The sequence below is a fragment of the Lupinus angustifolius genome, chromosome LG12 (assembly GCF_001865875.1).
Source record: "Lupinus angustifolius cultivar Tanjil chromosome LG12, LupAngTanjil_v1.0, whole genome shotgun sequence".
Taxonomy (NCBI): domain Eukaryota; kingdom Viridiplantae; phylum Streptophyta; class Magnoliopsida; order Fabales; family Fabaceae; genus Lupinus; species Lupinus angustifolius.
The window spans coordinates 8,287,994-8,315,332 of NC_032020.1; the positions used below are offsets into that span (position 1 = coordinate 8,287,994).

The 27,339-nt window shown below is 36.3% G+C and overlaps 4 protein-coding genes across 4 annotated transcripts in view; 1 reads left to right on the forward strand and 3 right to left on the reverse strand.

Moving 5' to 3' along the window:
- Positions 1-2,943, reverse strand: part of LOC109361858 — a 3,294-nt gene extending 351 nt beyond the window's left edge. The window contains exons 1-3 of the mRNA XM_019607391.1: positions 2,490-2,943; positions 1,164-1,956; positions 47-870 (exon numbers count right to left, since the gene is read on the reverse strand). Coding sequence (XP_019462936.1) covers positions 47-870; positions 1,164-1,956; positions 2,490-2,943 — 2,071 coding nt within the window. The remainder of the gene's footprint in view (positions 1-46; positions 871-1,163; positions 1,957-2,489) is intronic.
- The window catches only part of LOC109362117 (E3 ubiquitin-protein ligase UPL1-like), a 61,887-nt gene extending 42,889 nt beyond the window's left edge, over positions 1-18,998 (forward strand). The window contains exons 17-18 of the mRNA XM_019607692.1: positions 529-534; positions 18,735-18,998. The gene's annotated coding sequence lies outside the window, so the exon portion shown is untranslated. The remainder of the gene's footprint in view (positions 1-528; positions 535-18,734) is intronic.
- Positions 17,763-18,332, reverse strand: LOC109362120 (auxin-induced protein 15A-like). Its single transcript, XM_019607700.1, has one exon. It carries the CDS (start codon positions 18,186-18,188, stop codon positions 17,910-17,912), a length of 279 nt encoding a protein of 92 aa, XP_019463245.1. The 5' UTR covers positions 18,189-18,332; the 3' UTR covers positions 17,763-17,909.
- Positions 20,379-21,015, reverse strand: LOC109362121 (auxin-induced protein X10A-like). The gene has a single exon (XM_019607701.1). It carries the CDS (start codon positions 20,821-20,823, stop codon positions 20,554-20,556), a length of 270 nt encoding a protein of 89 aa, XP_019463246.1. The 5' UTR covers positions 20,824-21,015; the 3' UTR covers positions 20,379-20,553.

Genomic DNA, 27,339 nt, shown 5'->3' on the forward strand with positions numbered 1-27,339 from the left:
TATGGCGAGGATGTATGATGCTTTATTTTGAATTTCTCGCACATACCGGACATCATCTTGTTGTTCAGGTTGGTCGCATTATCAGTGATGAACTTGAGGACTACCTTCCGGGTCACACTAGCATAAGAGATTGCTTCTACCCACTTGGTGAAGTAATCTATGGCGACTAGGATGAATCGATGTCCATTAGAAGCTTTTGGTTCTATAGGCCCGATGCCATCCATTCCCCACATAGAAAATGGCCAAGGCGACGTTAAGACATTCAAAGTATTCGGAGGTGCATTGATGTTATCCACATATATCTGGCACTTGTGGCATTTCTTCACATGATTGCAACAGTCGATCTCCATTGTCAACCATAAATAACCCGCTCTCACGATTTTCTTAGCCATAGCATGTCCATTCACATGGGTTCCGAAAGTTCCCTCAAGCATTTCTTCCACCATTTTTTGAGCTTCCTTGGCTTCCAGACATCGAAGAAATACTATATCATGATTCCTTTTGTAAATGACATCCCCACTCAAAAAGAAGTTCGTGGCTAGTCTTCTGAGTGTTCTTTTGTCATTTTCTGAAGCATTGGGAGGGTAAGCTTGATTTCTCAAGTACTCTCTTATGTCGTGATACCATGGTTTTTCATCGGACTCTTCTTCGACTATGTTACAATAAGCAGGTTCAGTATTGTCTTTTATCTGAAAGAGTAGTAAGCTATCCCCACCAACATGGAACATTGAGGACAAAGTTGCCAATGCATCGGCCAACCTATTGTCTTCTCTAGGGATATGATACAAATCTACTTGGTCAAACTGGTTAACCAGCTTCAGGATGTAGTCTCTATAAGGCACCAATTTGCTATCCCGAGTTTCCCTTCTCCTTTTATGTGATGGATTACTAGAGTGGAATCCCCAAATACTTCTAGGATCTTGGCTTTTGACTCAATAGCGGCCTTTAGTCCCAAAATGCATGCCTCATACTTTGCCACATTGTTAGTACAGTCGAAACATAGCCTAGAAGTGAAAGGAAGGAACTTCCCTATTGGTGACACCAAAAAAACCCCTACTCCATGTCCAAATGCATTGGAGGCCCCATCAAAGACTAGGGTTCATTTTTCTTTTTCTCTTGATTCATCGAATAAGGCCATGATATCTTCATCTAGAAATTCATACCCCGAATGCCCCAATTTATTAAAGGGTTCGTTGGCCAAGTAGTCAGCAATAACATTTCCCTTTATCGCCTTTTGTGTCACAAAGGCGATGTCATATTCAGATAATAAAACCTTCCATTTAGCAATTCTTCCTGTGAGTACAGGCTTCTCGAAAATATACTTGATAGAATCCATTTTTGATATCAACCAAGTGGTGTGACTCAACATGTACTGTCTTAGCCGGCGAGAGGCCCAAACTAAAGTGCAACAAGTACGTTCTAATAAGGAGTATTTTATCTCGCAAGCTGTGAATTTCTTGCTAAGGTAGTATATGGTATGTTCCTTTCTTCCACTCTCATCATGTTGCCCCAAGACACAACCCATTGATTCGTCAAGTACAGTGAGGTATAGAATCAAGGGTCGCCCTAGAACTGGAGGCATCAGTACTGGAGGTTCTATCAAGTATTGCTTTATTTTTTCAAATGCTGATTGACAGTCATCATTCCACTTCACCGCGTGATTTTTTCTTAGGAGCTTGAATATAGGTTCACATGTGGAAGTTAGTTGGAAAATGAACCTAGAGATGTAATTCAATCTTCCCAAGAATCCCCTGACTTCTATTTCTGTTCGAGGTGCTGGCATTTTGATTATGAGCTTCACCTTTTCTGGATCCACCTCGATACCCTTTTGGCTGACTATGAAACCCAAGACTCGGCCTGATTTCACTCCAAAGCTACACTTGGTTGGATTCAACTTAAGTTGATACTTTCGTAGTCTCTCAAACAGGCGCTTCAAGTTGCTTACATGTTCTCCTTCTGTCTTGAACTTACAGATAATGTCATCCACTTAGACCTCTATCTCCTTGTGCATCATGTCATGGAAAATAGTAACCATGGCTCTTTGATATATAGCCATAGCATTCTTTAATCCAAACGACATGACTTGGTAGCAAAAGGTACCCCATGGGGTAATAAACATGGTCTTGTTTACGTCTTCTGGCGCCATTTTGATATGATCATACCCCGAATACCCATCCATGAATGAGAAAAGGGCATGGTCGGCGGTGCTATCAACCAAAACATCTATGTGTGGCACCGGAAAATCATCTTTTGGGCTAGCTTTGTTTAGATCCTATATTCAACACATATTCTCAACTTTCCTCCCTTCTTTGGTACAGCTACCATGATGGCTATCCAATCTGGATATTCAACAACTTTAACGAACCCAGCGGTTAACCATTTTTCTACCTCCTCTTTGACCCTTAGGAAGATCTCTGGCTTGATTCTTCACAATTTCTGCTTTACTGGCCTAGAGTTTTGAATTAGCGGTAGTTTGTGATCTACTATACTTCGATCTAGCCCTGGCATTTCTTCATACGACCAAGCAAAGACATCCTTAAATTCATGTAGAAGTCGAACTAAGCGTTCTCGCTCCTTACCATCCATTATGGTGCCCACCCTCACCTTTTTCTTATCTTCCTCATATCCTAGGTTGACAAGCTCGACAGGCTCTTGGTGTGGTTGGATCTCTCTACCTTCTTGCTCCATCAATCTGAGCAGTTCGGGGGAGGCTTCCCATTCATCATCATCACTGTCATCTTCCACTTGGTGAACCGGTTGGTCAGGGCTAGGCGAGGGCGCACTAGCATGGCCCTCAGTTTCAGAGTCGCCATCGGATTTCAATTCTAAAGTAATTGATGCATATGACTCTTCATGCCAGTTTCTCAAGCAGGTGCCTGGGGGACACCAGTACACGAACTCCGCTTCTTCTTCTCTTCCTTCTTCTTCCACGATGGCCACCATTCCAGAGGGTCCGGTACCGCCACTCACAAAGCATTGACTGATGTGTGGTATTGGAATCTTTATTATGTTCCCAAGTCCAAACTGCCCCTGCCGAGCCAGATGCTCACCCTTCCTTGTTTCTATGATTCGGAGCCTGTCCTCCTTGGTAGGTCTATACCCCAAGCCATAATGCCTAGGGGACACAAGTACACGAACTTCGATTCTTCTTCCCTTCCTTCTTCCTCCACAATGGCCACCATTCCAGAGGGTCCGGTATCGCCACTCACAAAGCATTGACTGATGTGTGGTATTGGAATCCTTACCATGTTCCCAAGTCCAAATTGCCCCAGTCGAGCCAGATGCTCACCCTTCCTTGCTTCTATGATTCGGAGCCTGTCCTCCATAGTAGGTCTATACCCCAAGCCATATCTGCCTTTATTAGCCTTCGGTATAATGATCTCCTTACTTCCTTGACCATACTTTCCCAATCCACTGCCAGGTTGATAGCCTCCGCGGATCATCACTTTTGCCATCATGAGAGAAACATCTGACGAATATGGTTTTATTAACGGAGCCCCTTCTATCATAACTGTAGTGTTTGCAATTTCAAGGCATTGGAATGATGTTTCCAATGCCTCCTCGGTTACTTCTATGTAGCAGGCATCAAATGGCTGGGACACCATGACATCTTCTTCTCCTGAAATTGTTATTAGCCTTCCATCTACTATGAATTTCACCTTTTGATGCAAGGTGGAGGGTATTGCCCCTGAAGAATGAATCCAATGACGTCCCAACAACCAACTATATGTTGGATTGATATCCATCACATGAAACAATATATTGAATATGCAGGGCTCTATCTTGATTGGCAAATCCATTTCTCCCATCACGTCTCTACGAGATCTATTAAAACCCTTGACAATCATAGAGCTAGCTCTCAAGTATGAAGTATCAACTGGCAATCTGGAGAAAGTTCTCTTTGTCATAACATTCAGCGACGACCCATTGTCTAGGAGGACTTTTCCAATCACGCAGTCATTGCACATAACTGAAATATGCAGGAGGCGAACATGACCGGTACCTTCAGCGGGTATTTCTTCATCACGAAAAGATATGTAGTTATCCGCCACTATGTTGTTGACTATCCCACCTAATTTGTCAGTCGTGATATCGTGGTTGACATGGGCTTGATTCAACACTTTTAATAACACATTTCTGTGAGCCTCAGAGCTCATTAGTAAGGACAATAGGGATATCTTTGCTGGAGTTTTATTCAACTGATCCACTACTCTGTACTCACTTTGCTTGATAAGTTTGAGGAACTCACATGCTTCGTCGTTCGATACCCCTTCAGGTAAGGCCACTTCGATATCTTCTTCTATGTGCCCTAGAACTTTTTCTTTGCCTTTGGCTGCCCCAGATGGACCCCTCTCTACCTCTGGCAGAACATAGATGCGCCCAGTCCTTGTAACCATATAAGGACTCAAAGTCGGCTCCTCTTTGTAGACCCAAGGAACTGCCTTGTCAGATTCATAAGGAAACGAGTGCTCTCCTCTCCTGTTGGTAGTAGTTCTTATTTCTTGGTTGTTGTGTATAGCCTTATCTTGGCTGGTAGGCATTACTATTTTGATTCGGTGGGTTATGGATTGGTGTTTGGTTTTGTGTTGTGTTTTGGTTTTGTATATGATTTTGTGCAAACCGAGAGGGCGCACGATAATCATTTTGGTTATTGTGTCGGGGTTGGAACCTCTTTGGTTCCGCAGTAATGAAATGGGTCTCTACATCTTTCTTCTTCATGAAGGCAGGCTTCTTTATGGAACCTGAACCTCTTCAGCAATCTTTCCACTCTTGATTCCACCTTCCAACTTTTCTCCTACTTTAATAAGAGCATTAAAGTTGGTCGTCACGTTCCCCACGAGTCGCTCATAATAGGGGCTTTGTAGGGTATCTATGAAGATCGACAATTGTTCCTCTTCATATTCGCTCAGACTTTCTGATGGTTTCTTAGCCATGTTATGTAACTGAGTTCTGTCTGGTGCAGCGTCTTCATTGAATTTTTACTGTTTGACGAAGGCATTTGACAGGTCCAAAAATGTTCTGATTTGGGTTTTCTCTAGTCGGATGTACCAGCTCATAGAAGCCCCCACCAAACTATCTTGAAAGTAGTGGATCAAGAGCTTATCATTCTCATGATACGCTGACATCTTCCTAGCATACATGTGCAGATGACTTTTGGGGCAAGTTGTCCTGTTATACTTTTCAAATTCTGGCACCTTGAACTTGGGTGGAAGTACCACATCGGGCACTAAACACATTTCAAAAGCATTCTTCAGATCTGGACAACTAGCTCCTTCAATAGCCCTCAATCTCTCTTCACCTGAGCTTAATTTCTCCGCTTCTTTCTCTGTGTGGTGCATTACCTCCTGGCGGAGCCCTTTGGGAATCATCATTTAGTGGAGCTTTCTGCTTTGTGTTGATGTCATGTTCGTCTTGAAGTTGGCTAGTACCGGCCCCTTGGTTGGGATTTCTAAAACTTGGATGAGATTGTGGTTCGCCTACTGCTTTCTTTTCTTTCTCGCTTTGGAGGGCTTTCAGGATATGAAACATCTCCGCCATCTGCTCTTTCATAGTAGCCAATTCAGTTATGGTGTCCAAGTTGGGGTCTATAGATTCAGCCATTTTCGAGCTTGGAGTCGTGTGTTATAGGGGTGTTGGGAAGCAATGTTGATCAAAGAATGAATGCAAGTTGTTTTTTAAAAGAAGGATTTGTAATAAATTGTAAAGTGTATGAGACCATTTAGATTAAGGTGTGGTTGATGAAGTCTTTAGAGTGAATAAGTTTTTTCAGTTCAGGATTGCCTCTTTAATTCTAGCAGCATAAAGTCTATTGTAAAGTTAAAAAAAGACCTCGTATACCAATAACTAAGGAGCGTACTCTCTTAGCTCATCTACGGTTGACAACAGTCTTTAGAATATTGGAAGACCAAGATTGTGTCTTTGAATGGTTCAAAACCTTTTTGAATTCTTCTTCTTTTGCCTCTTTTTCTGTCAATTACTTTTGTGAGTTTAACTTGGCTGAGAGAGAACATTGCGGGGGAAAAAAACATACCATTTATTAAAATAAATATAAATCGAAATGTTATTTGAGGAAGGGGAATCACACGCATCGATTTCCTCCATTCCCTGCTTTATTCCTAACAATAAAAAACTAATAGTGATAAATGAGAAAGAAGAAAAAGAAAAAAAACTACATAGACTAACTAGAATCCACCATTGCATTCCATCCTCCAACACCTGAGCTTCTTGGCAACCCGAGTGCAGCTACCGAAAAGGGCCCTCATTGCTGGACGTATCTCTTTGTCCGGGTACATGTGAAATTCATGTTGGGCCTCTTCGAATGTTACCAACCAACCATCAGCGAAGTTCCCAAATCCCTCAATGATATTGTGGCAATTTTATTTCCATTGTCCATTTTCCCTCTCGCATTCTTCGAAACTATCCCACCAATTGTATTCCCACATTTCCTGATTTTCCTTTAAAAACTCGCATGATTCCTTCAACTCTGTCAATTGATCCATCAGTTGGGCTTCCCAGGCGAGGGCTTCTTCTTGCATCTGCTCTAATGACTTTTTATAGTCATCCTCCTTCGTATAGGACTCGTCCAAGGCCTTTTGATAATCTCTAATAGTGACTGTGGCCTGCTCCAGCTCTGCTCTAGTTATCCTCTCTGCCTCCGTTTTAATCCTCAAGGCTTGTCCCCTAGCTTCAAGTCTCTCCCTCAGATCTATTATTTCCTCTTCCATTGCCCGGTTCTGGCTCATTAAGGCGACTTTACCAGACCTCGAGCACATGTCGGCATAGTCTCTTTTCAGGCTCCTGATCTCTTCCCTGAGTGCAGAAGCAATGTTGCCCGACTTTTCGAGTGCTATGTCTTTCATCTCGTTCTGATCCTTGGACTCTTGAAGTCGGGCTTCTAGAAATTTGACATTTGTCTCGATTATAAACTACTCTGGAGTGGGGCCTCCCTTGACTTGCGGCATGACTAGCGAAGGTGTGTTAACGCCCTTCATCCTCCCAGCCCTCCAAGATCTATACTCGTCAGAATAGAAGGTTCTGTGTTCACCCAGCTCTTTTTTCCCATGCAGATGGATGTCCTTAAGGGCTTTTCTTATGGATTGGACTACCTTTGAATATGGCCCCTCATCTTTGTACCTGAAATAGACGCTCTCGAGTTGTTTATCAGACACAAGAGTAACTCCCCACTTCAGTTGGCCAAGGACCAAGGCAGGTGTAAAGGAGATACACCCTCTAGGCCCCATCAATACTAGATTATGGAACTCGCCACACGAATATATGAGTTGTTGATGTCAGTCATAGAGGCAACATTTCTCAGCGAAGTTCTTTGGAGTGACCTCTTCAAATAACTCCCTCCATTTGATAAGCGACATATCCTCGACTTAAGTACTGAGAAACCTTCTTAACTGATAGCGGGACCCTAACCCATATTTGTGATGTCTGAACCGAGTTAGGATCCAAACTTGCAAGAGTTGGACGCAAAATCGGATTCGGACCTTGCTAACATTCCGCTGAAGACCTTCTTGATATCTTTGGAATGATAGGAATGTCTCCGCCAGGGTAGCAGTTGTAGGGTTGATCTTGAAACAAACGAATTTGCTAAACACGTCCATAGCGGGTTGATCCACCATATCATCAATGTCTCCTTGCTTGGCGAAGTCTGAAGCTTCTGGACGAACACCGAGAAGATCTCCTGCGCAACCTTCATTAGCAACTTGCCCCCCTGTGAACTGATAGAGCCTCAGTCTACCATCCATTGGAAAATCCAGAAGAGCCTCATACTCTTCAATGGTTGGAGCAACATCAAGGTTAGGAAATTCAAATACCCGAAGCGTGGGATTCTAGAATCGAATCATAACTTGCATAATCTCCACGTCTTGAGGACGAACTTGGACCAACACTAGGTCTAATAATTCTCCATAACTATCTCTGAATTGTTTTTTTACATCATCTGACATTTTTGGAATGTCAAGAAACTTACATTAGTCATTGATAGATCCAATTTTGTTGTTTTTTTAGGTACTGATATGCTGCTAAAATTATTTGCAGTTGTCATTGATAGATCCAATGTTCTTATTTATACATACCATTAAAATTATGCATACAACTTAGATTTATATTAACAATTGAGTATGCAATATTATTGGAAATTAACTAAACAATAATAATGGTAAATAAACAATCATATATTTTATTAATTATGGGCCACACTCTCACAAAAAAAAAAGTCTCCAGCAGAGTCGCTAGTTGTCGCACCCCGATTTTCGGTTATGCGACCTCTTAGAGTCGCCACTATATTTTAGAGTTAAAAATGTTGAAAAATCTTTTAAGCCCAATTACCATGGACTTTTGGATTTTTGATATCCAGGTTCGGGAGTCGGTTACAAGGTAGGGAAGGTATACCCTACCCGCCCGCTTTAAGCGGTACCCTTCATTAAAATATATGACTTTATTGTTATTATTATTATTATTATTATTTTATTCAATTATTTGATTGATTAAATAATTATTATGAAGAAAAAAATTATTTATTTTATTATTGAGTATGACAATAATGACTTTGGTCCTACGTACCTCATTAAAGGAATCAAGGCTTACGTAGTTCTTTAAATAGAAAATGGTTTATTGGTTGGATGTATTTTAATTAAAAAATATATATTTTGTAAGTGTTATTTATTATTATAAAAAAGTTTTCTTATTTGGTTAATTTTATTGCTTAAAATTTTTGGAATTAAATTGATTTTGAGATTTAATCGATTGAAAAGAAGTGGCGTAGCGCGACCTTTTGAAGATGATCTGCGAAAAAAGAGGCCTTCAGGGCGACCTTTCTCTCCATCTTTGATTAACTCTTAAAATTAATTTATTTCCTTAAAAAAAGTGCTTATTGGTCATGTTTATTTAAAAATGTTAAATTTGTAGATGTGTGGTTTGAAATATATATATATATATATATATATATATATATATATATATATAATAAAAAAACAATTATGGATTATTTAAAGAGTTAGGGTAATACTTGATTTAATTGAAAAATGCAATAAAATACTTTGTTTTATATATATTTACGATATTATTTTTGGAAACAAATGTTCTTCATTCTTAATTGCTGGATAATTATAGAAAAATGCAAAAACTAAAAATAAATAAAATGATAGAATTAATAAAAATAGAATATTAATTACTCATAAAATAATGATATGATATTTATTTTTATCCATTTTTCTAAAATAACAACATCCATTTTTATTTATAATATCATTATTATATTTTATATGGTAATTAGTAAACTGTTAATACCAAATTAATTTTTTCAGATTTAATATTGGTAAAATAGCATGCAAAATAATTAATTATAAACCATTAAAACATATAAGTATAGCATGAACCTTACACTGTACAGGCTAGGATAGGGTGTGACTTGCCTAAAGTATGGGGACACATGGTGGAACGTGATTGGTGAAGCGTTGCTGAAACGGGCGGGTGTAGGGTGCCAAGAATGAACTTGTGCGTAGAGGATCCACACAGTAATTAATGGCGCAGATTGGGTGCGGGCGAGTGCAGTGAAGCAGTGTGCACTCGCTGACGTGGCATCTTTTGATTAGGTGGGGACGAGGCTACATAGATGGGTCTATGCACGCTGCCGCATGGGAACCTTTGTTCCTGCAGTAGTTATGTTACGGTGTGGGCGGTCTCACCGAAAGTGGACGTGTTTCGCAACGCGATTGGCTGATGCAGAAGTCAAACGAGAGGCGTGGCTAGTAAACGGATCCAACGGACGAGATGCGAGGACAGGGAGGGTGCACGCGAACAACCGTTGGCGTCGCTACACTGGATCGCGCAGTATGAAAAAGACTCTCTCCTTCTCACAGTGGCTGGGTTTTTTTGCAGAGGGAGTGTTTTTCACTAAAAACAATAATTTTCTAAGACCCCTTAACCCCTCACAAACCCCCTATTTATAATAAAATTGCTTAACCCTAATCCCTAAAATTTTGTTAACTGAACCCTAATTTTGTTAACCCATTATCACTAATTTTAGGGGATTTAAACCACCCACCAAATCAGATTTGACTTGGTATTTATCTATTATTTTATTATTATTTTTATATCTTTTCTAAAAAATATTTTAAATTGATTTATGCATTTATTTTTTTATCTATCCGAATTAACTCAATAAAATAAAAATAAAATACTTTAGTTAGGATTAAATTATTTTAAAATTACATTTTTGAAAATTTAAAATAATAACCCATTTTATTGGTTATCCGGAATTTAAAAGCGGTTACTTATAAGATTTCCTATTTCATTTATCACAAATTCGAATTCAATTATAAAATTAATAATAAATAAAATATAATTATCCCTTTTTTTTTATTTTTACAATGGCATTAAAAAAACAAAGTATAATAATAAAATTTAGTTTTTATCCCCTTTTCTTAGAAAAATGATTGTGAGCTTTTTAGGGTCCATTAAAAAATATTTGTTACTTTTATTATTTTGAATTTCCGATTAACTCAATCATTTAGATTTAGGAACCTTATCAATCTAAATTTAATATTATTACTCATTATATTTCTTCCATACATGGTTGTAATTATTATTTTTTATTCATTGATATTAAGTACAAAAAAATATTTTATTATTTTCATTTTAAACATTTTGGGCTTTATCTGGGCCGGACAAAAATTGAGTGTTCACATGTAGCATTCCATATCCTATTTTGTAGAAAAGGAAGTGTTGGTTGCTTTCCATATCGATAGACAATGTGTGTAAGAGATTTTGTTTCTGTGTCTTCTCTATGTACTGCAATTTGCTCATCTTTCATCAAATCAAAGACAAAGCTTTTTCCTTTCATTTGAACTTTGAACACCTTCCTACCTTCTGAATATTTAATCTTACAGTGTTTTTCTTCAAACAAAACCTTATAGCATTTCTCCATGAACTGGAGAACACTTAACAAGTGTGGTTAATTTCAGGAACATATAAGACATCGTGAATTAATTTTAAATTTGCGTAACTTTTAATTTCAACTGTTCATTTGCCTTTTGTTGTAATATATGTTCCATTTCCAATTCTGACTTTGGAAATAATAGTTTTGGCAAGCTCTCTAAAGAGCTCTAGATCATAAATCATGTGGTTTGTACAACCACTATCAATGAGCCAACTTTCTGTAGAACTGTTAGCGTCAAAGGATGATACTACAGACAGTTGTTCTTCTTCTGGTTCTGGTTGTTTATCAGCAACCTTAGCTTCTCATTGTTCTTGTTGAAACTAGCATATTTTTTCCATGTGCCCTAATGGCCACACTTATAACATCTTGCATCATGCTCCACCAACATTTGTTTTGTGGATGATTAGTTTTTTTGCAGTAGGAACAAGGTGGAAAGACTTCATTATTGCTACTTTGCTTATTAAATTTGTTGTTTGTAGAACCTGCAGTTTTGTAGTTGTTATTTTGCCTCATTTTTTGTCATTCCAATCATTGTTGTTTTGTAATTTGGTTCGGAAAACACTATCTGCTGATCCTTCTTGCCTCATAAGTCTCCTTTGTTCTTGTGCATGTAATGCATTCAACACTTCTGTCAAGGTGATGCTTGACATATCCTTAGACATTTCCAGAGATGAAATTGCAGCTTCATATTTTTCAGGAAGTGTAATTAGAATCTTTTGAACTATTATAGAATCAGAAAATTCAGAACCAAGAAGTCTTACATTGTTGGCAATGGCGAGAAGTTTATCAGAATACTCCTTGATTGTTTCTAAATCTCTTATCCTTTGAATTTCAAATTCTCGGATCAAATTCATCACTTGCATCACTTTGACCCTTTCATCTCCCTCGTATTCTTGCTTCAAAAAATTCTAGATTTCGCAGACTGTTTTCAGTGTTATTATTCTATTAAAGACGGTGAGTGAAACAACTACATATAGACATGTTATTGCTTTGGACTTTCTTTGTTTCATTTCCTTCTCATTTTTAATTTGTGCAACAGTTAGATTGTGTGGAATAGTTGGAATGACATAATCTTACTCAATAGCATCCCACAGATCATTACCATCCAAGAAAGCTTCCATTCTAACAGCAAATACATAATAATTCTCTTTCCATTAAACACTTGAGGTGCAAATGCAACAGACACTACTTCTGAGTTCATTTTGACAATTTTAAGAAATAGAAGGTAATGTGAAGTGTTTTGGTTTTTGTTTTAATTTGTGTTTGTTTTCACAGATCCCTTAAGATATAGCTCTAGATACCAATTTGTTGATTATGTAGCAAACAAAAGTGCAAAGAGAAAATGTGTTATGTTAAAGGTTTTATATTATTTATCAATAAGACACATAATTTATACAGCATCAAAAAGAAAATTGAGGCAAAAAAAATAAATCCCAACATAATAGCATAATGAGTCACATAAGTGTTCCAATATAGTAGGTGAAATATTCCTAATATTAGAATATTGTATTAAAAGCTTTGTTATAATAGTTTAGCTTGTTATTATTTGTGTTATTTTGTTAGAGTTTTGTTAATTTGTAAATAGTGTGCTGGTAGTTGTTATAACTGCTTAGTCACTATAAAAGTAGCTTAACTCTTCTCTTGTAAATCACTTTTGAATAATAGAAATTCTCAGAATCAGAAGGTTCTTTCTCTCTCACTCTCCATTTCTTCAAGTTCTATTTCGTCACTGTTTTCTCACTTTTACGTGGTATCACACCATGGCTAACACAACCATAAACACTGGGACCTGTCCTTCTTATCCTCTTTTCCCTCCTTCTGTTGCGCCACCACTGCAAACGGTTTCTTCTCTACTCGTTCTTCTTCTTCCTTCGATGAAATTGATAGAGAAAAACTACTTAGTATGGAGGCATTTCATGCTTTCAACCCTAACTTCGAATCGTGAAAATCGATTCATCTTAGGAACTGAGATTCCTCATCGATTTCTCAGTGATGATGATCGTTTAATCTATCGCATGAATCCTGCCTATCTGTGATGGGAAGAGCTTGATCAATCGGTGTTCTCTTGGATTTTGAATTTGCTTTCGGAGAGCTTGCAACTGCGTGTGGTTGGTTGTGTTCACTCGTGGTAGCTGTGGGAGGAACTAGACTCGTTTTGTAACTCCCAGATGAAAGCACGAAGCCGACAGTTATGATCTCAGCTTCGTTCTATCTTGTAAGGTTCAAGTTCTATCTCAGAATACTTTACTAAAATCAAAAGTCTTGTAGATGCGTTGATTTTCATTGGAACTCTCATCTCCAATTCGGTACATATTGATTACATACTTGATGGCCTCAATGAAGAATATCAACCTGTTATCACCTCCATCGAGAGTCAAATGGATCTCCCAACGATTCCTAACCTATAATCTTTTCTTCTCACCTTTGAAGCACGTCTTGAAAAAGGAAAACACAAAGCTCTTTCAGATGCTTTATCATTGAATGTAGCTTCGGATTCACTTCATCATTCCAAACCTGTAACTTCGAATCTGAAGTATTCATCAATGGTTCTTCATCATTCTATCCTTCGTGATTTTAATAGCAAAATCCTTGTCAATACACTAGTTTTGGTACTTCTGGCAATCACTGTGGTGGTTATGGTGGAAATCGTTGTGGTTATGATGGTCGACGAGGCAGTTGCAGTGGTCGTCGACGAGGCAATTGCGGTGGTCGTCACCGAGGAGGAAGAGCTCAGGGACGATCTTCATCTTTCTGCATCTATTGCAACCGTTCTAGTCATGACGTCATCAGTTGTTATTATGCGCCTCCTAATTTTGGAGTATCTCTATCCTATGCTGGTCCACCTGGACGTCACATGCCTCAATTGTCTAACTACATGCCACATCAACACCAAATGACTTCAACTAATGACTTTGTACCCAGCTTTGGGCCTGCTACATATTTGGCCCACTTCTATCCAGATTATCCTGGTGAATTACTACATGGACAAGTTGGACCTTACTCTTCTCAATTTAGTGGTGATTCTCTTCTTGGGCCAGGCCCATCACCTGGCCACAGATACACTCATCAGTCCTAGGCCTTTATAACACAAGATGGTCATCGTGAGCCTCCTTCTTCCAAAGACACAAAACGGGTAACTTGGTACCATGACTCTGGAGCAACTAATCATCTGATAGCAAATGCCTCTCTTGTGCATGAACCAGTTGAGACATTTGGCCATGATGCTATTGTAAAAAATGTTTTGCAATTGTGTAAGATACCTCATACTAATAAAAATGTGTTTGACTTATGCACTTCTTGTTGCATGGGTAACGCTCATAGACTTTATGCACTCACTTCTACCACAGTTTATACTACCCTCTTTGATCTAGTCTATGTTGACTTATGGGGTCATGCTCCTGTACACTCTATTATAGGATTCAGATACTATCTCTCCATTGTTGATGCTTACAGCAAGCACACCTGGATTTTTCTGTTAAAACTTAAGTCTGAAACACTTTTTGTGTTTCAATATTTCTTAAAGTTTGTTCAAACACAATTTCATCACTCTGTTAAAGTAGTTCAGAGTGATTATGGTGGTGAATTCAGATCTTTTACTGTTTTCTTAAAGTCCTGTGGAATTGTGCATAGGATATCTTGTCCTCACACATCACCAACAAGGCACTGTGGAAAGAAAACATAGGCATATAGTGGAAACAGGTCTTACTTTGTTAAGTCATGCCCATTTACCTATGATTTATTGGGATCATGCATTCATTACTGTTGTTTTCCTAATCAATAGGCTTCCATCTCATTCTCTAAAATTTCAGTCACCATTTCAAATCTTGTTTGAAAAATCACCTGATTATACCAAACTTAAAGTCTTTGGGTGTGCATGTTTTCCTTTACTAAGACCCTTCAACAAACACAAGTTACATCCTAGAAGTTCTGAATGTATTTTCCTTGGATACTCCTTGGGTCACAAAGGCTACAAGTGTCTCTCTAAGGATGGGAAAGTTTACATTTCAAAAGATGTAATTTTCAAGGAGTACCATTTCCCCTCTACCACATCTAATTCAACCCCTTCTAATGCCAAATCTGCTCTGGCTAATCCAATTTGGCATCAAGCCATGAAAGCTGAATATGATGCCCTCATGGCTTTGGGAACTTGGACTTTAATGCCCCTACCTTCTCACAAACAAGCAAATGGGTGCAAATGGGTCTTTAGAGTCAAAGAAAACTCAGATGGTATTGTTAACAAATACAAGGCTAGGATTGTTGCAAAGGGTTTCATCAAAAACATGGAGTCGACTGCAATGAAACATTCTCTCCTGTCATTAAACATGTCACTAAACCTGTCACAATAAGGATTCTACTCAATCTTGCTATCACACATCATTGGTTAATTGAGCAGTTGGATATCAACAATGTCTTTCTCAATGGAATTTTGGAAGAAGAAGTTTACATAACCCAACCTATTGGCTTTCAACATGAAGACAAGACCCTAATGTGCAAACTCAACAAGGCTATCTATGACTTAAAACAGGCTCCTAGACAATAGTTTGAGAGGTTAAGAGGTTCTCTCATCAAGCTTGGCTTCAATATCAGCAAGTGTGACAACTCCTTGTTCATACACACATCTCTCACTCATCAACTCTACATTCTAGTATATATTGATGATATCATTGTGACAGGATCATCCTCCTTTCTAGTCAAACAAGTTATTAAGGATCTTAGCAACACCTTTGCTTTAAAGCAATTAGGGCCTCTAGACTACTTCTTGGGAATTGAAGTCAAGCATAAACAAGATGGTTCTCTTTTTCTTTCACAGTCCAAATACATTCAAGACCTTCTTGATAAAGCAAACCTGGCTACTACCAAATCTAACATAACTCCTATGGCCAGCAATTGTAAGCTTACCAAACATGACTCTGACTTGTTTAAGGATCCAACCTTTTATAGGTCTATTGTTGGGGTTTTACAATATGCCACTATAACTAGACCTGATATTACCTATTATGTAAACAAAGTTTGTCAATTTTTGGTCAAACCTCTAAATGCTCACTGGACTGCAGTAAAAAGAATACTTAAATATCTCCAAGGCACTAAATCCTTGGGTTTGTCTATCACTTCTGCCAGTACAAATTTTGACCTCTCTATCATTGCCTATTGTGATACTGACTGGACTTCTGACATGGATGATAGAAAATCCACTTCTGGAGCTTGTCTCTACCTAAGCTCTAATCTAGTTACCTGGTGGTCTAAGAAACAACAAACTATCTCAAGATCAAGCACTGAAGCAGAGTACAAAAGTCTAGCTCTAGCCACTCAGGAATTGATGTGGATTGGGTCCTTGCTCAAGGAACTTCATGTGCCCTATATAACACCTACTATATACTGTGGCAATTTAAGCACCATAGCCATGTCTCACAATTCTGTGCTACACAATAGGACAAAACACATTGAGCTAGACCTCTATTTTGTCAGGGACAAAATCCAGAACAAAACTCTCACTATGAAGCATATTCCTTCAAAGTTTCAAACTGCAGATATTCTAACCAAACCTCTACCTAATAATCAGTTCATGATCTTGAGGAATCAACTGAAAATTTTTGACATCAATTCAGAACTCTAACCTAATCAAAGCTTGTCAACCACCCTTTTTTCAGGGGGAAATATTAGAATATTGTATTAAAAGCTTTGTTATATTAGTTTAGTTTGTTATTGTTTCTGTTGTTCTGTTAGAGTTTTGTTAATTTGTAAATAGTGAGTTGGTATTTGTTATAACTACTCAGTCACTATAAAAGTAGCTTAAGTCTTCACTTGTAAATCACTTTTGAATAATAGAAATTCTCAGAACCAGAAGGTTCTTTCTATCTCACTCTCCATTGCTTCAAGTTCTCTTTCGTATTGGCTCTTTATTGTCTAATGAATAGAAACATAACAGCTTCTGAGTCATAGTAATCAACATATATTGTCTAGGCATGACAAGCAACATTAAAGGGTTACATGGAACAGTAGATGATTACTTAAAACTAATTCTTATAAAAGGCAGCCTAGTGCACGAGAATCTCACTTAGTGGGGTATGAGAATGATAGATGTGTGCAGTCTTACCCATGCAATCAGAAATATTGTTTTCAAGATTTGAACCTATGATCTCATAATTACTAAGAAACAACCCTACATTGTTGTGATAAGTTCACTCTCTTAAAATATACAAAATTTAAATTTGGAGCTTTGTTGATTTGCTGAATGGCTCTTACTGGATGAAGATACATTTGATTGAACCAACCAAAGTTGCCTTTCTGAGGCCATAAAATGAAGCACTTCAAAAATTTGTAGAGCCTAGCTAGATAACAAATATAGAACTCTTGATTTCTTAAACACTGACCTAATTCTATTATTTTCCAATTTCTAACTTGGGCCACTGAGCTGTTAGGATGAGCAAATGAAAATTACAGCAAGTGCCCTTGGCCTTCAACATGATTAAAGAAATAATAGAATCTGCGTATGTAGATAAACCTAACCATGCATCCAAAGACTGAGAAAGTTCTTTAGCTTCACATGTCTTCTATTGAAATTCATGAGAATAATATAGTCTCGTTTATATGGGCATAATAGTTCGATTCTTGTGAGCGACACTTATTGGAGGGACAGTTATGCACCCAAAAGAGATTAGTTCCTTACTCAAAAAGTAAGGGATACCCTTGGTAATAGCAAAAAAAACTTTATGGCTTAGAATTTATGTAGTTTCATTTTTACTGGTATTAGTAGCCTTGCTCTTGATAAAACAACATGAGACACTAAGTGCAGGAAAAAGTGAACATTAATTAATAAAGAGAAACACTTGAGTAGATGAATTCATTGTCACTAGGCAAAAATAGAGAACATAACATGTGAATTTGTTATTATGGGGATATAGACTAATCTAGTGTACAAAATTTCACTACTAATCTATGTTATGTAAATACAGTCTGAGATTTAAAGCCCATTAATTTGAGAAGTTATATCTTGGAAGACATATTCGCTGCAAGGAATTGTGAGACGACCCATTGGATGATCATATCCAAACTCTTGCTCAGCTTGACTCAGCAAATCTTGAAATAAAGGTGTGTTCAAGTATGATATTGGTATCACAAATCGCTTTTGTTTCTCTCCAACATACACTGCAAGATACCCCTTTGGAACTTCTACACATTTTGAAGTTGCTTTGCTAGCACCAAGTGATGCCCTTCGGATAGCAGTTAAACGGAAACCCATTTGTTGTTTTTGTTTGAAGTAAGAAGAACAAGGCAAAACTCTCAAATTTGAGAAGTGACTAAGTTTTAATGTTTAGGAATGCAAATGACTTGTGTTAATTGTGAAGGGAAGAAGTATTTATTTATAGACTTTAAGGGACTCTTGAAACCCAATTCCAAGAGAAATGATTATTGAGAGGTTTTAAATGATAGGGACATGCATAAGAGATATCACATGGTATTGTCTTAGAGGCCTCTATCAAGGATTAACAAGTTGTTAAAGAGTATACCCCACCTTCTCAAAGGAATGGCCTACAAATAACCCACTTAAAATAATTCAAAGACTTAGCAAATTTGACATCTCACATGTTTCTTCAGATTGAGAATTATGTGGATATGCATCATTTACCAACTAATATCAAAGTCATAGTATGAAATCTATATACATGAGCAAGACCTGAATGATAGCTCTTAAACACAGTGTTTGGAGGCAATAACAGAACCAATACTGAATACATGATCATGACCCACCATGAACCATATTATGTGTACATCAGATTTCAAGAAGTATTGGTTGCATAAAATGAGGCATTCTATGCTGTCATCAATTTATTATGATGCTCCCTCTGCAAAAATGGCTACATTATTTATTTTTTCTTTGTATCTACCATGCCTAGTTTTGGGAGCTTACAAAATGGGTAGCCTCCTCCATACAGTATGAGGCTTTTGTAATCTGCTCCAGTTTACTCTTATATGTAATCTCTATGGCCAAACAGCCTTTTATAGTTCCATAATTCGCTAATAAGATTTATGATGTCCATATTCTGGTATACATGATGCTTTTCATTGAAAGAAATGAGTTTGATTCATTCAAAAGAAAATTCTTTAGTTTACACATCAGTGATGGCATGATGGAAGATTACCACTCAGTTATGGCATTACTGCAAAATACAGCAGTCATAAATTCAAGAAGAATAGATAAAGAAAAAGCTTGTTAGTTAGTTTATTCCTTGTTGTATCTAAGAACACCATGTTCCTATAAAAAAGACCTTCATGGCCTACTTTTCTAGTTTCAGACATGCAACAAGTGAAATGTTGTGTTCATATTAATGTAGGCCAACTGCAGCTACTGGTACTTGAAATGATTATATATGTAAAGAGAGTGATTAGTTACATCACTGGAATTGGAAACAATCAGAGTCACCTCCTTTAATATTACTAATACAAGGAAGGAATAAATGGTAAATGTCTGTACAAATAGGCCAAGCATTTTATGCAACCATTTTAATTATAATTGTAACATTGAATTACATGATCACAAACCACATTTTTTTTGTTCATCTGATTCCAATTAACACCAGGTAAATATGCATACATGAAAGTTCTGGCACCTTCTCCACCAACTTAATTGATTATATGTAAACTTGCTCAAATTAGACATTTCTAGCATACATATGTCTGTTTTAATTCAACTGTTGATCCTTGAGAAAGTCCTCTAGGACAACACCATTTGACCTCTTATATGCGAGAAAAGGGTTTGTGTTTCCATTGTCATACTTGACCTAACCTTCATTCCAAGACTTCCTGAGTCAAACCAAGGAAGAATTTGGGTATGGGCAGTTTCACAATTCTTTGCAGAGAAGATGTGTTCTTAGATGTTACTTCACACTTCGGTAGCTGCTAAACATATCAACATAAAGCCTCATATAGACATAAACATAATTTTTGTAACCCAGTCTTAGATTTAAAATATTTTCACTTTTCCTTATCCTACTTAAATTAACACAACATATTCCTTTCATTTTCTCATCAAATCTCAGTGTTCAGCAAACCAAATAAACTGTGTTTGGTTTAGTATCTTTAGGAGATAAAATAAAATTTTCCCTCCTGGTCCTATAATAAACTGTAGTAATTTCTTTACTATAAAAAAAAGTAGTTACTTGATATGAATGCAGAGGAGGGGTTTTACCATATCTAGTTACCAGGAAATTGAAATAAATTTCGTGATCTACTTATGTAGCCACAACCACTTGTTATTTGTTATCATGATATATACTGGTTTTGAGTTAATAAGAGACATGTTAGAATTTTGAGTAATCCAATCCTTAAGTGAAGTTAGGTATATCTTATTTTCAGTTAGAAGTTATTTTTGAAAAGTAGCTAAAGCACTACAAGGGAAAATAACTTTGAAAAGATTCATAACATAATATGAAAAAACCAATTCAAATTTGACTAAAAAGGTATAATATCTATATTCATAACTGTTTCAAGCAACCAATAAGATGCATTTTACAGTTTCCAAAGAAGTATAACAAGAAAGATGAAAGTGTCTGCTATACAATGCCAATTAGCCTCAACTAATCTATATCAGTCTCCTTCGGTATGACTTATAGTCTATTCAAGCGAGAAGCAATGTCTAAGAAAGCATCCTCCCTGCACGGAATTGTAAGGCCACCCATTGGATGCTCATATCCAAATTCTTCTTCAGCTTCATTAAGTAACACTTGAAATGAAGGTTGATTCAAGTATGAAACTGGAATAACAAAACGCTTCATTTTTGCTCCAACATAGACTGCAAGGTACCCTTTCGGGACTTCCATAGCTTTGGAAGCAATTTGGAATGAAACCCTTCTAATACCAGGTAAGCGAAATCCCATTGTTATATGTTTTGCTACACACCAAGAATTCAAGGACTTGTTTAAGATAGATTATTTTGAAATCTTATTTTTCAAGTGACTTATATTGCTTGAGAATGCCATGATGAGTTGAGTGTATATATAGATAAAATGTGTCCTTATTGTGTGGAAACAATTCTGTACTGAAATGAATGGTTAAGGGGCTATTTGATGGGGTCTAGTAGGAGACAAGGGCTTATGAAAGATCACATGGTATTGTAATATTGTCTACAAGGTGTTTAACAAGGATTGATTTAGATTTGAGGATTGATGCCTAAGTTGTTGTCTCCTTCAGAAAGAGTCTTAACAGACAATAAGATAATAATTGCATAGCTGATGTAATGGCCTACTTGTAATGTTTCAGACATGCTCAAAACATATCACATAGCTTCTAGTATTGGTAAACCACAAGTTATTGGAATCTGATCTATAGAAAATGATATCTATCTGATAGATGTTTAGATAATAGAATCAGAGGTAAGAAAATATCATATTTTTTGTGATAATATCCAAACTAGCATTACTAGTACTTGCAAGACATAAAGCATGGTCCCACAATTGAGGCAACCACTTCAATAATCTCTAAAACAGTAGAAGTTATCCAGTGTGGAGTGGTTATAACTTATATTGATTAGTAGCATCCTCCCTGTAACAAAACTAGTGCAAAACAAAGCATTTCTCGAAATAAAAAGTGGTTCAAGAATGCAGTAAAATTGAAATGATTTCTGCCAATTCAGTGTAAGAATGACTTGTGTTCTGTGGCTTGTAAACTCAGTGACTGATACATATGCATAATGCAAGCTTCTATGTGGTGAGAGATAGAACTCATTAAAACTCGTGGCGTTGTCTTAGAGAGGTTTTCATCAAGGATTACTTGAGAATTGTACAACAACAACCAAGCCTATATCCCACTAGGTGGAGTCGGCTACATGGATCAAACAACACAGTTACTTGAGAATTGTGATATAAAAATATATGCCCCACCCTTTTGCAAAATTTGCCTATGAAAATGACCTTGATGGTTTACTTTTTCATGTTCTTAGACTTAATATGGTACAACTTTTCAACTTACATCTATTGTAAGCTGTAATTCAAACTTCAGAGGGTTGTGTGATGCCTTCCTAAATCTAGGATCCATGACTACATAACTTTTGGAACAATGCTTTTTCTCTATTGCTAGGCCAGGATTAGGATTGAATCTTAAAAACCAATTTTTTTGTGAGCTTCTCTATCTTGGGAGAGGGAACAGTATAATAGAAAACTAAAGATTAGAGAGCAATAGGATTCAGTAGTGTTTGTTGTTTTGTTTGGAAACTTTTAAGAGGGAGATTGTAAACCAAGAATGAATTACTTAAAAGGAATGTGATAATTATGACTATTAGTATGAGTTGTGTCATGTGCAATAATCATGTGAAATCTATTGAGCATTTATTCTTATCTTACGAGTTTACCATGAGTGTGTGGAAAGGCTTCTACTCTTAGTTATAAATTTCTTTTTATGCTCCGCCAACAATTATAGAGTTGTTTAATCTTCATGACTCATTTAGTACATCTAAAAGCTTAAAGTTGTGGAGAATGTTGTGGTTTGCTGTGGTGTGGTCATTATGGATTATGAGAAATGAAGTGACATTTGGGGAAAAGGATGTGAGCTATATTCATTTATTGAACTTGATTCAAACTAGATCTTGGACTTAGTTTTCTTCATTTGTATCTCCAATTTCTTTAACTTTTGCAAATTGGTGTAATGATCCAAAAACTTGTATTCATCTAACTTCTAAAAGATCAATATTTGATTTTCTCTTTGTATTGGGTAAGTACTCCTTGTACTCCTATTAATATAATTTTTCCTTATCGAAAAAAGTAGTGTTAATTTTGACTTAAATATGTCTTTAGTCCCAATGAATTAAGGAGATTTTGATTGTGTTCCTCATAAAGAAAAACCATATTTGGTATTTGTTTACAGGAAGAAGAGCAAGACAAAATTCTCAAATTTGAGAAGAAAGTGTCTAAATTGTAATGCTTCAGGTTCCAAGTGACTTGTGTTGATTGTGAAGCCAAAGGGGTGTTTATATATAGATTTTAAGGGTCTCTTGAAACCCAATTCCAAGAGAAAAATTTGATGAAAGGGGCTAGGGGAATATGCCATATAATACTGCCACTTGCATTAAACCTGATGTTTGTTGTTGGCTCAGACTCTTTAGGCATATCACTTTCAAAGGTTAGGAAATAAAATTGGAATGCATACCCCACCTTCTGAAATAATGGCTAACAGATTACCTACTTGAAAAGTTGGAAATAATCCAAAGACATCTACATAAGCTAATGTTTCTTCATCCTTTGATATGCTTTAGACATATCACATGTTTCTTCAGATTGAAATTGTTGTCAATGTGCATCATCCACCAACTAATATCATAGTGCCTTGTCTTCTAAGACAATGTCATTTGACCTCTTATATGTCCATGTCTCCAATAAGTCCCATGATTCTCATCTCAACTAACTTAGTTAATAAAATGACATGAGATCAAATTTCATCCATATATATGAAAGAAATAATTAAGCCCAAGGAAAGCTAGTAAATTCAAATAGAAATTTTTTCATGATGTACTTATTTAGCCACAATCACTTGTCATGATGTATGATGGGGTTGAATGGTTCCTACCACAAGCACTAAACAAATGATGTTGCAGTTCACTAATATGAGGAGGTCCCATTTTCTCTTAGTGTGTGTTTGGGTTATTTTATTTTTCACATATCATAGTAATCAAAACATGATATTCATCTATTAATGGGTCAGATTATTTGACTACTTAATCTGCATGTAAGCTTATATTGTTTATGAACCTTTTCTAATCACTTTAAATTGTCTTCTATTTAAATAGACCATAAAATGATTTATAATTTGTCTTCTCTAGTATACAAAAGTAGACCAAGAGTTAAATTTGTTATATTGTCTGGTCAAGCCAAACAACATTAAAGGGATGCATGCTACTTAAAACTAAACTCATAAAATAAAATGCCGGTCAATACATAAGACTCCTACTTAGTAAGGTTTTGGAATGGTAGATATATACAGTCTTATCCATGCAAACGAAAATGTTGTTTCCAGGATTTCAACCTGTTACATCCTGGTCGCTAAGCAACAACTGAGTCAGACTCTTCTCCATTACTGGAGAGGACAAAATGTAATAATAATGTAAAGTAAGCGGATAAAAGTGTCATTGTTTTTTGGTTTTTCTATATATTTTTAACTAACTGTCCTCTCCAGTAATAAAGAGGAGTCTGGCTCGCAACAACCTTACCTTTGTGTCAAGCTCATCCTCTTAAAATATACAAAATTTAAATTGGAGCTTTGTTGATTTGCTGGATGGCTCTTATTGGATGAAGATACATTTGACTGAACCAACCAAAGTTGCTTTTCTGAGGGCTTAAAACTGAACACTTCAGAAATTTGTAGAGGCTACCTAGATAATAAATATAGAACTTTTGATTTCTTAAACACTGATCTCATTCTATTATTTTCCAATTTCCAACTTGGGCCACTGAACTGTTAGGATGAGCAAATGAAAATTACAGCAAGTGCCCTTGGCCTTCAACATGATTAAAGAAATAACAGAATCTGCATATGTAGATAAACCTAACCATGCATCCAATGACTGAGAACTTTCGTTAGATTCATATGTCTTCTATTGAAATTCATGAGAATAATATATAGTCTTATTTATACAGGCATAGATGTTCTGGCTTAGAATTTATGTAGTTTCATTTATACAGGTATTAGTAGCCATGCTCTTGATAAAACAACATGAGACACTAAGTGCAGGAAAAAGTGAACATTAATTAATAAAGAGAAACACTTGAGTAGATGAATTCATTGTCACTAGGCAAAAATAGAGAACATAACATGTGAATTTGTTATTATGGGGATATAGACTAATCTAGTGTACAAAATTTCACTACTAATCTATGTTATGTAAATACAGTCTGAGATTTAAAGCCCATTAATTTGAGAAGTTATATCTTGGAAGACATATTCGCTGCAAGGAATTGTGAGACGACCCATTGGATGATCATATCCAAACTCTTGCTCAGCTTGACTCAGCAAATCTTGAAATAAAGGTGTGTTCAAGTATGATATTGGTATCACAAATCGCTTTTGTTTCTCTCCAACATACACTGCGAGATACCCCTTTGGAACTTCTATACATTTTGAAGCTGCTTTGCTAGCACCAAGTGATGCCCTTCGAATAGCAGTTAAATGGAAACCCATTTGTTGTTTTTGTTTGTAGGAAGAAGAACAAGGCAAAATTCTCAAATTTGAGAAGTGACTAAGTTTTAATGTTAGGAATGCAAATGACTTGTGTTAATTGTGAAGGGAAGATGTATTTATTTATAGACTTTAAGGGACTCTTGAAACCCAATCAAAAGAGAAATGATTATTGAGAGGTTTTAAATGATAGGGACATGCATAAGAGATATCACATGGTATTGTCTTAGAGGCCTCTATCAAGGATTAACAAGTTGTTAAAGAAAGTATACCCCACCTTCTCAAAGGAATGGCCTACAAAGAACCCACTTAAAATAATTCTAAGACTAATGTTTGTTCATGCTTTAGACATCTCACATGTTTCTTTATATTGACAATTATGTGGATATGCATCATTTACCAACTAATATCATAGTGATAGTATGAAATCTATAACATGAGCAAGACTTGATTGATAGCTCTTAAACACAGTGTTTGGAGGCAATAACAGAACCAATACTGAATACATGATCATGACCCACCATGAACCATATTTTGTGTACATCAGATTCCAAGCAAACACCCTGTGAAATATGGGGCCAATGGATGTGACATGAGATCAAATTTCATCCATATATATATATATAACAAACATAAGCCCAAGTGAAAATAAGAAATTGAAATAGAAAATTTCATCATCTACTTATTTAGCCACAACCACTTGTTGTATGATGTCTCATGGTCAAGAACAATGATAAGTGAAACTACTAAGAATGATTTAGAAATAAATGTTTCGTCAATAAACATAATTTATCATAAAGTATTATGGCGTTATTCAATCTATTTAGGCCTTGTTTGGAAGTGGGGTTTTGGAGAGGAAGGAAAGGGAAGGGAATTGATGACTTTGGAAAGTCTTAGAAACCCTTGTTTGGGAGTTGGATCAAGGAGAGGGGAAAGTTTTGTAGGGTTTCTCGAACCGTCCAAAACCCTCCATGTGTCTATTTTTAGAGTTCCCCAATTTTGGATTTTTTGATGATAAAATATCAAAATAGTTAAATATGTTAAGTTATAATATATAATTACATATTATTGTCTATTTCTCGTTGTTAATTACATTTTTAAGAGAAAATAAAAAAATATTCATACATTATCATTAGTTTATCCCTCCTTCGTCTAAATTTCATACTCCCAAACAAGGAAGAGGATTTCTTTCCTTTTCCCTTCCCTTCCCTTCCTCCCCCTTCCTAACCGTTTGATCTATCTCCTTCCTTTTTCCTCCTAACCCCCAAACAAAGCCTTAGTCAATGTCACTTACTAGGACTAAAGCTTTATTGTTATTGTTGTTAAAATGAAAGATTGGTTGAGGGATTATTTGATGGGGTCTAGTGGGAGACAAAGACTATGAAAAATCACATAATATTGTCTTCAAGATGTTATGATTTTAGAATTCATGTCAACATAGTTGCCACCTTGGGAAGGAGACTAGGCAGTAGGCACCAAATAAGTTAATAATTGCATAGCAGGTCTAATGTATCAGACATGCTCACAACATATCACATTGGTTCTAAATAATGTTGATAAACTAACAGTTCTTGCAATCTACTCTGTAGAAAATGAAATATATCCAATGATTTTCAAACAATAGAATCTGAGATAAAAAGTCCACATTTTTGTGACAATACCCAAACTAATATTATTAGTACTTGGAAGACATGAAGTATGGTCCCACAATTAAGGCAACCATTTCACTAGTCTCTAAAACAGTAAAAGCTGTCCACTGTGGAGTGATTATATATATATTTTTTATCGGCAAATTGTTATTAGTTATTAGTATATTAGTATTTTTGTTGTGAGTCAGACTTCATCCTCAACCGTCTTCACCCTTATCATCAAATAATATAACTCTTTTTTTTTACGGTGAAACTCAAACCCACAACCTCCTACACTTCATTTCTTATATCCTCCCTCTTCACCATAACCTTATAAGTACTAGTTATATTTATTTGAAACATCCTCCCTGTAACAAAAGTAGTGCAACATGTATATCCATTATGTAGTCTATGGAAGAGACTGTGTTGATAGTCACTTATAATCATCTTTTTAAAACATTATTTCTTATAAAAACAAATTTAACCAATTGACTTAATCATGATCCATACGTTTTGATGGGTTGAATTTTAGATTTTAAAAAAATTTGAAACATTGTTTATAACCTAATCTCATAAGAAATAGAAAAATTAATTTTGAAACAT

Bases quoted from the DNA above. Each gene is read 5' to 3' on its own strand.
- LOC109362120 (XM_019607700.1), bottom strand. From the start codon at position 18,188: ATGGGTTTCCGTTTAACTGCTATCCGAAGGGCATCACTTGGTGCTAGC.
- LOC109362121 (XM_019607701.1), bottom strand. From the start codon at position 20,823: ATGGGATTTCGCTTACCTGGTATTAGAAGGGTTTCATTCCAAATTGCT.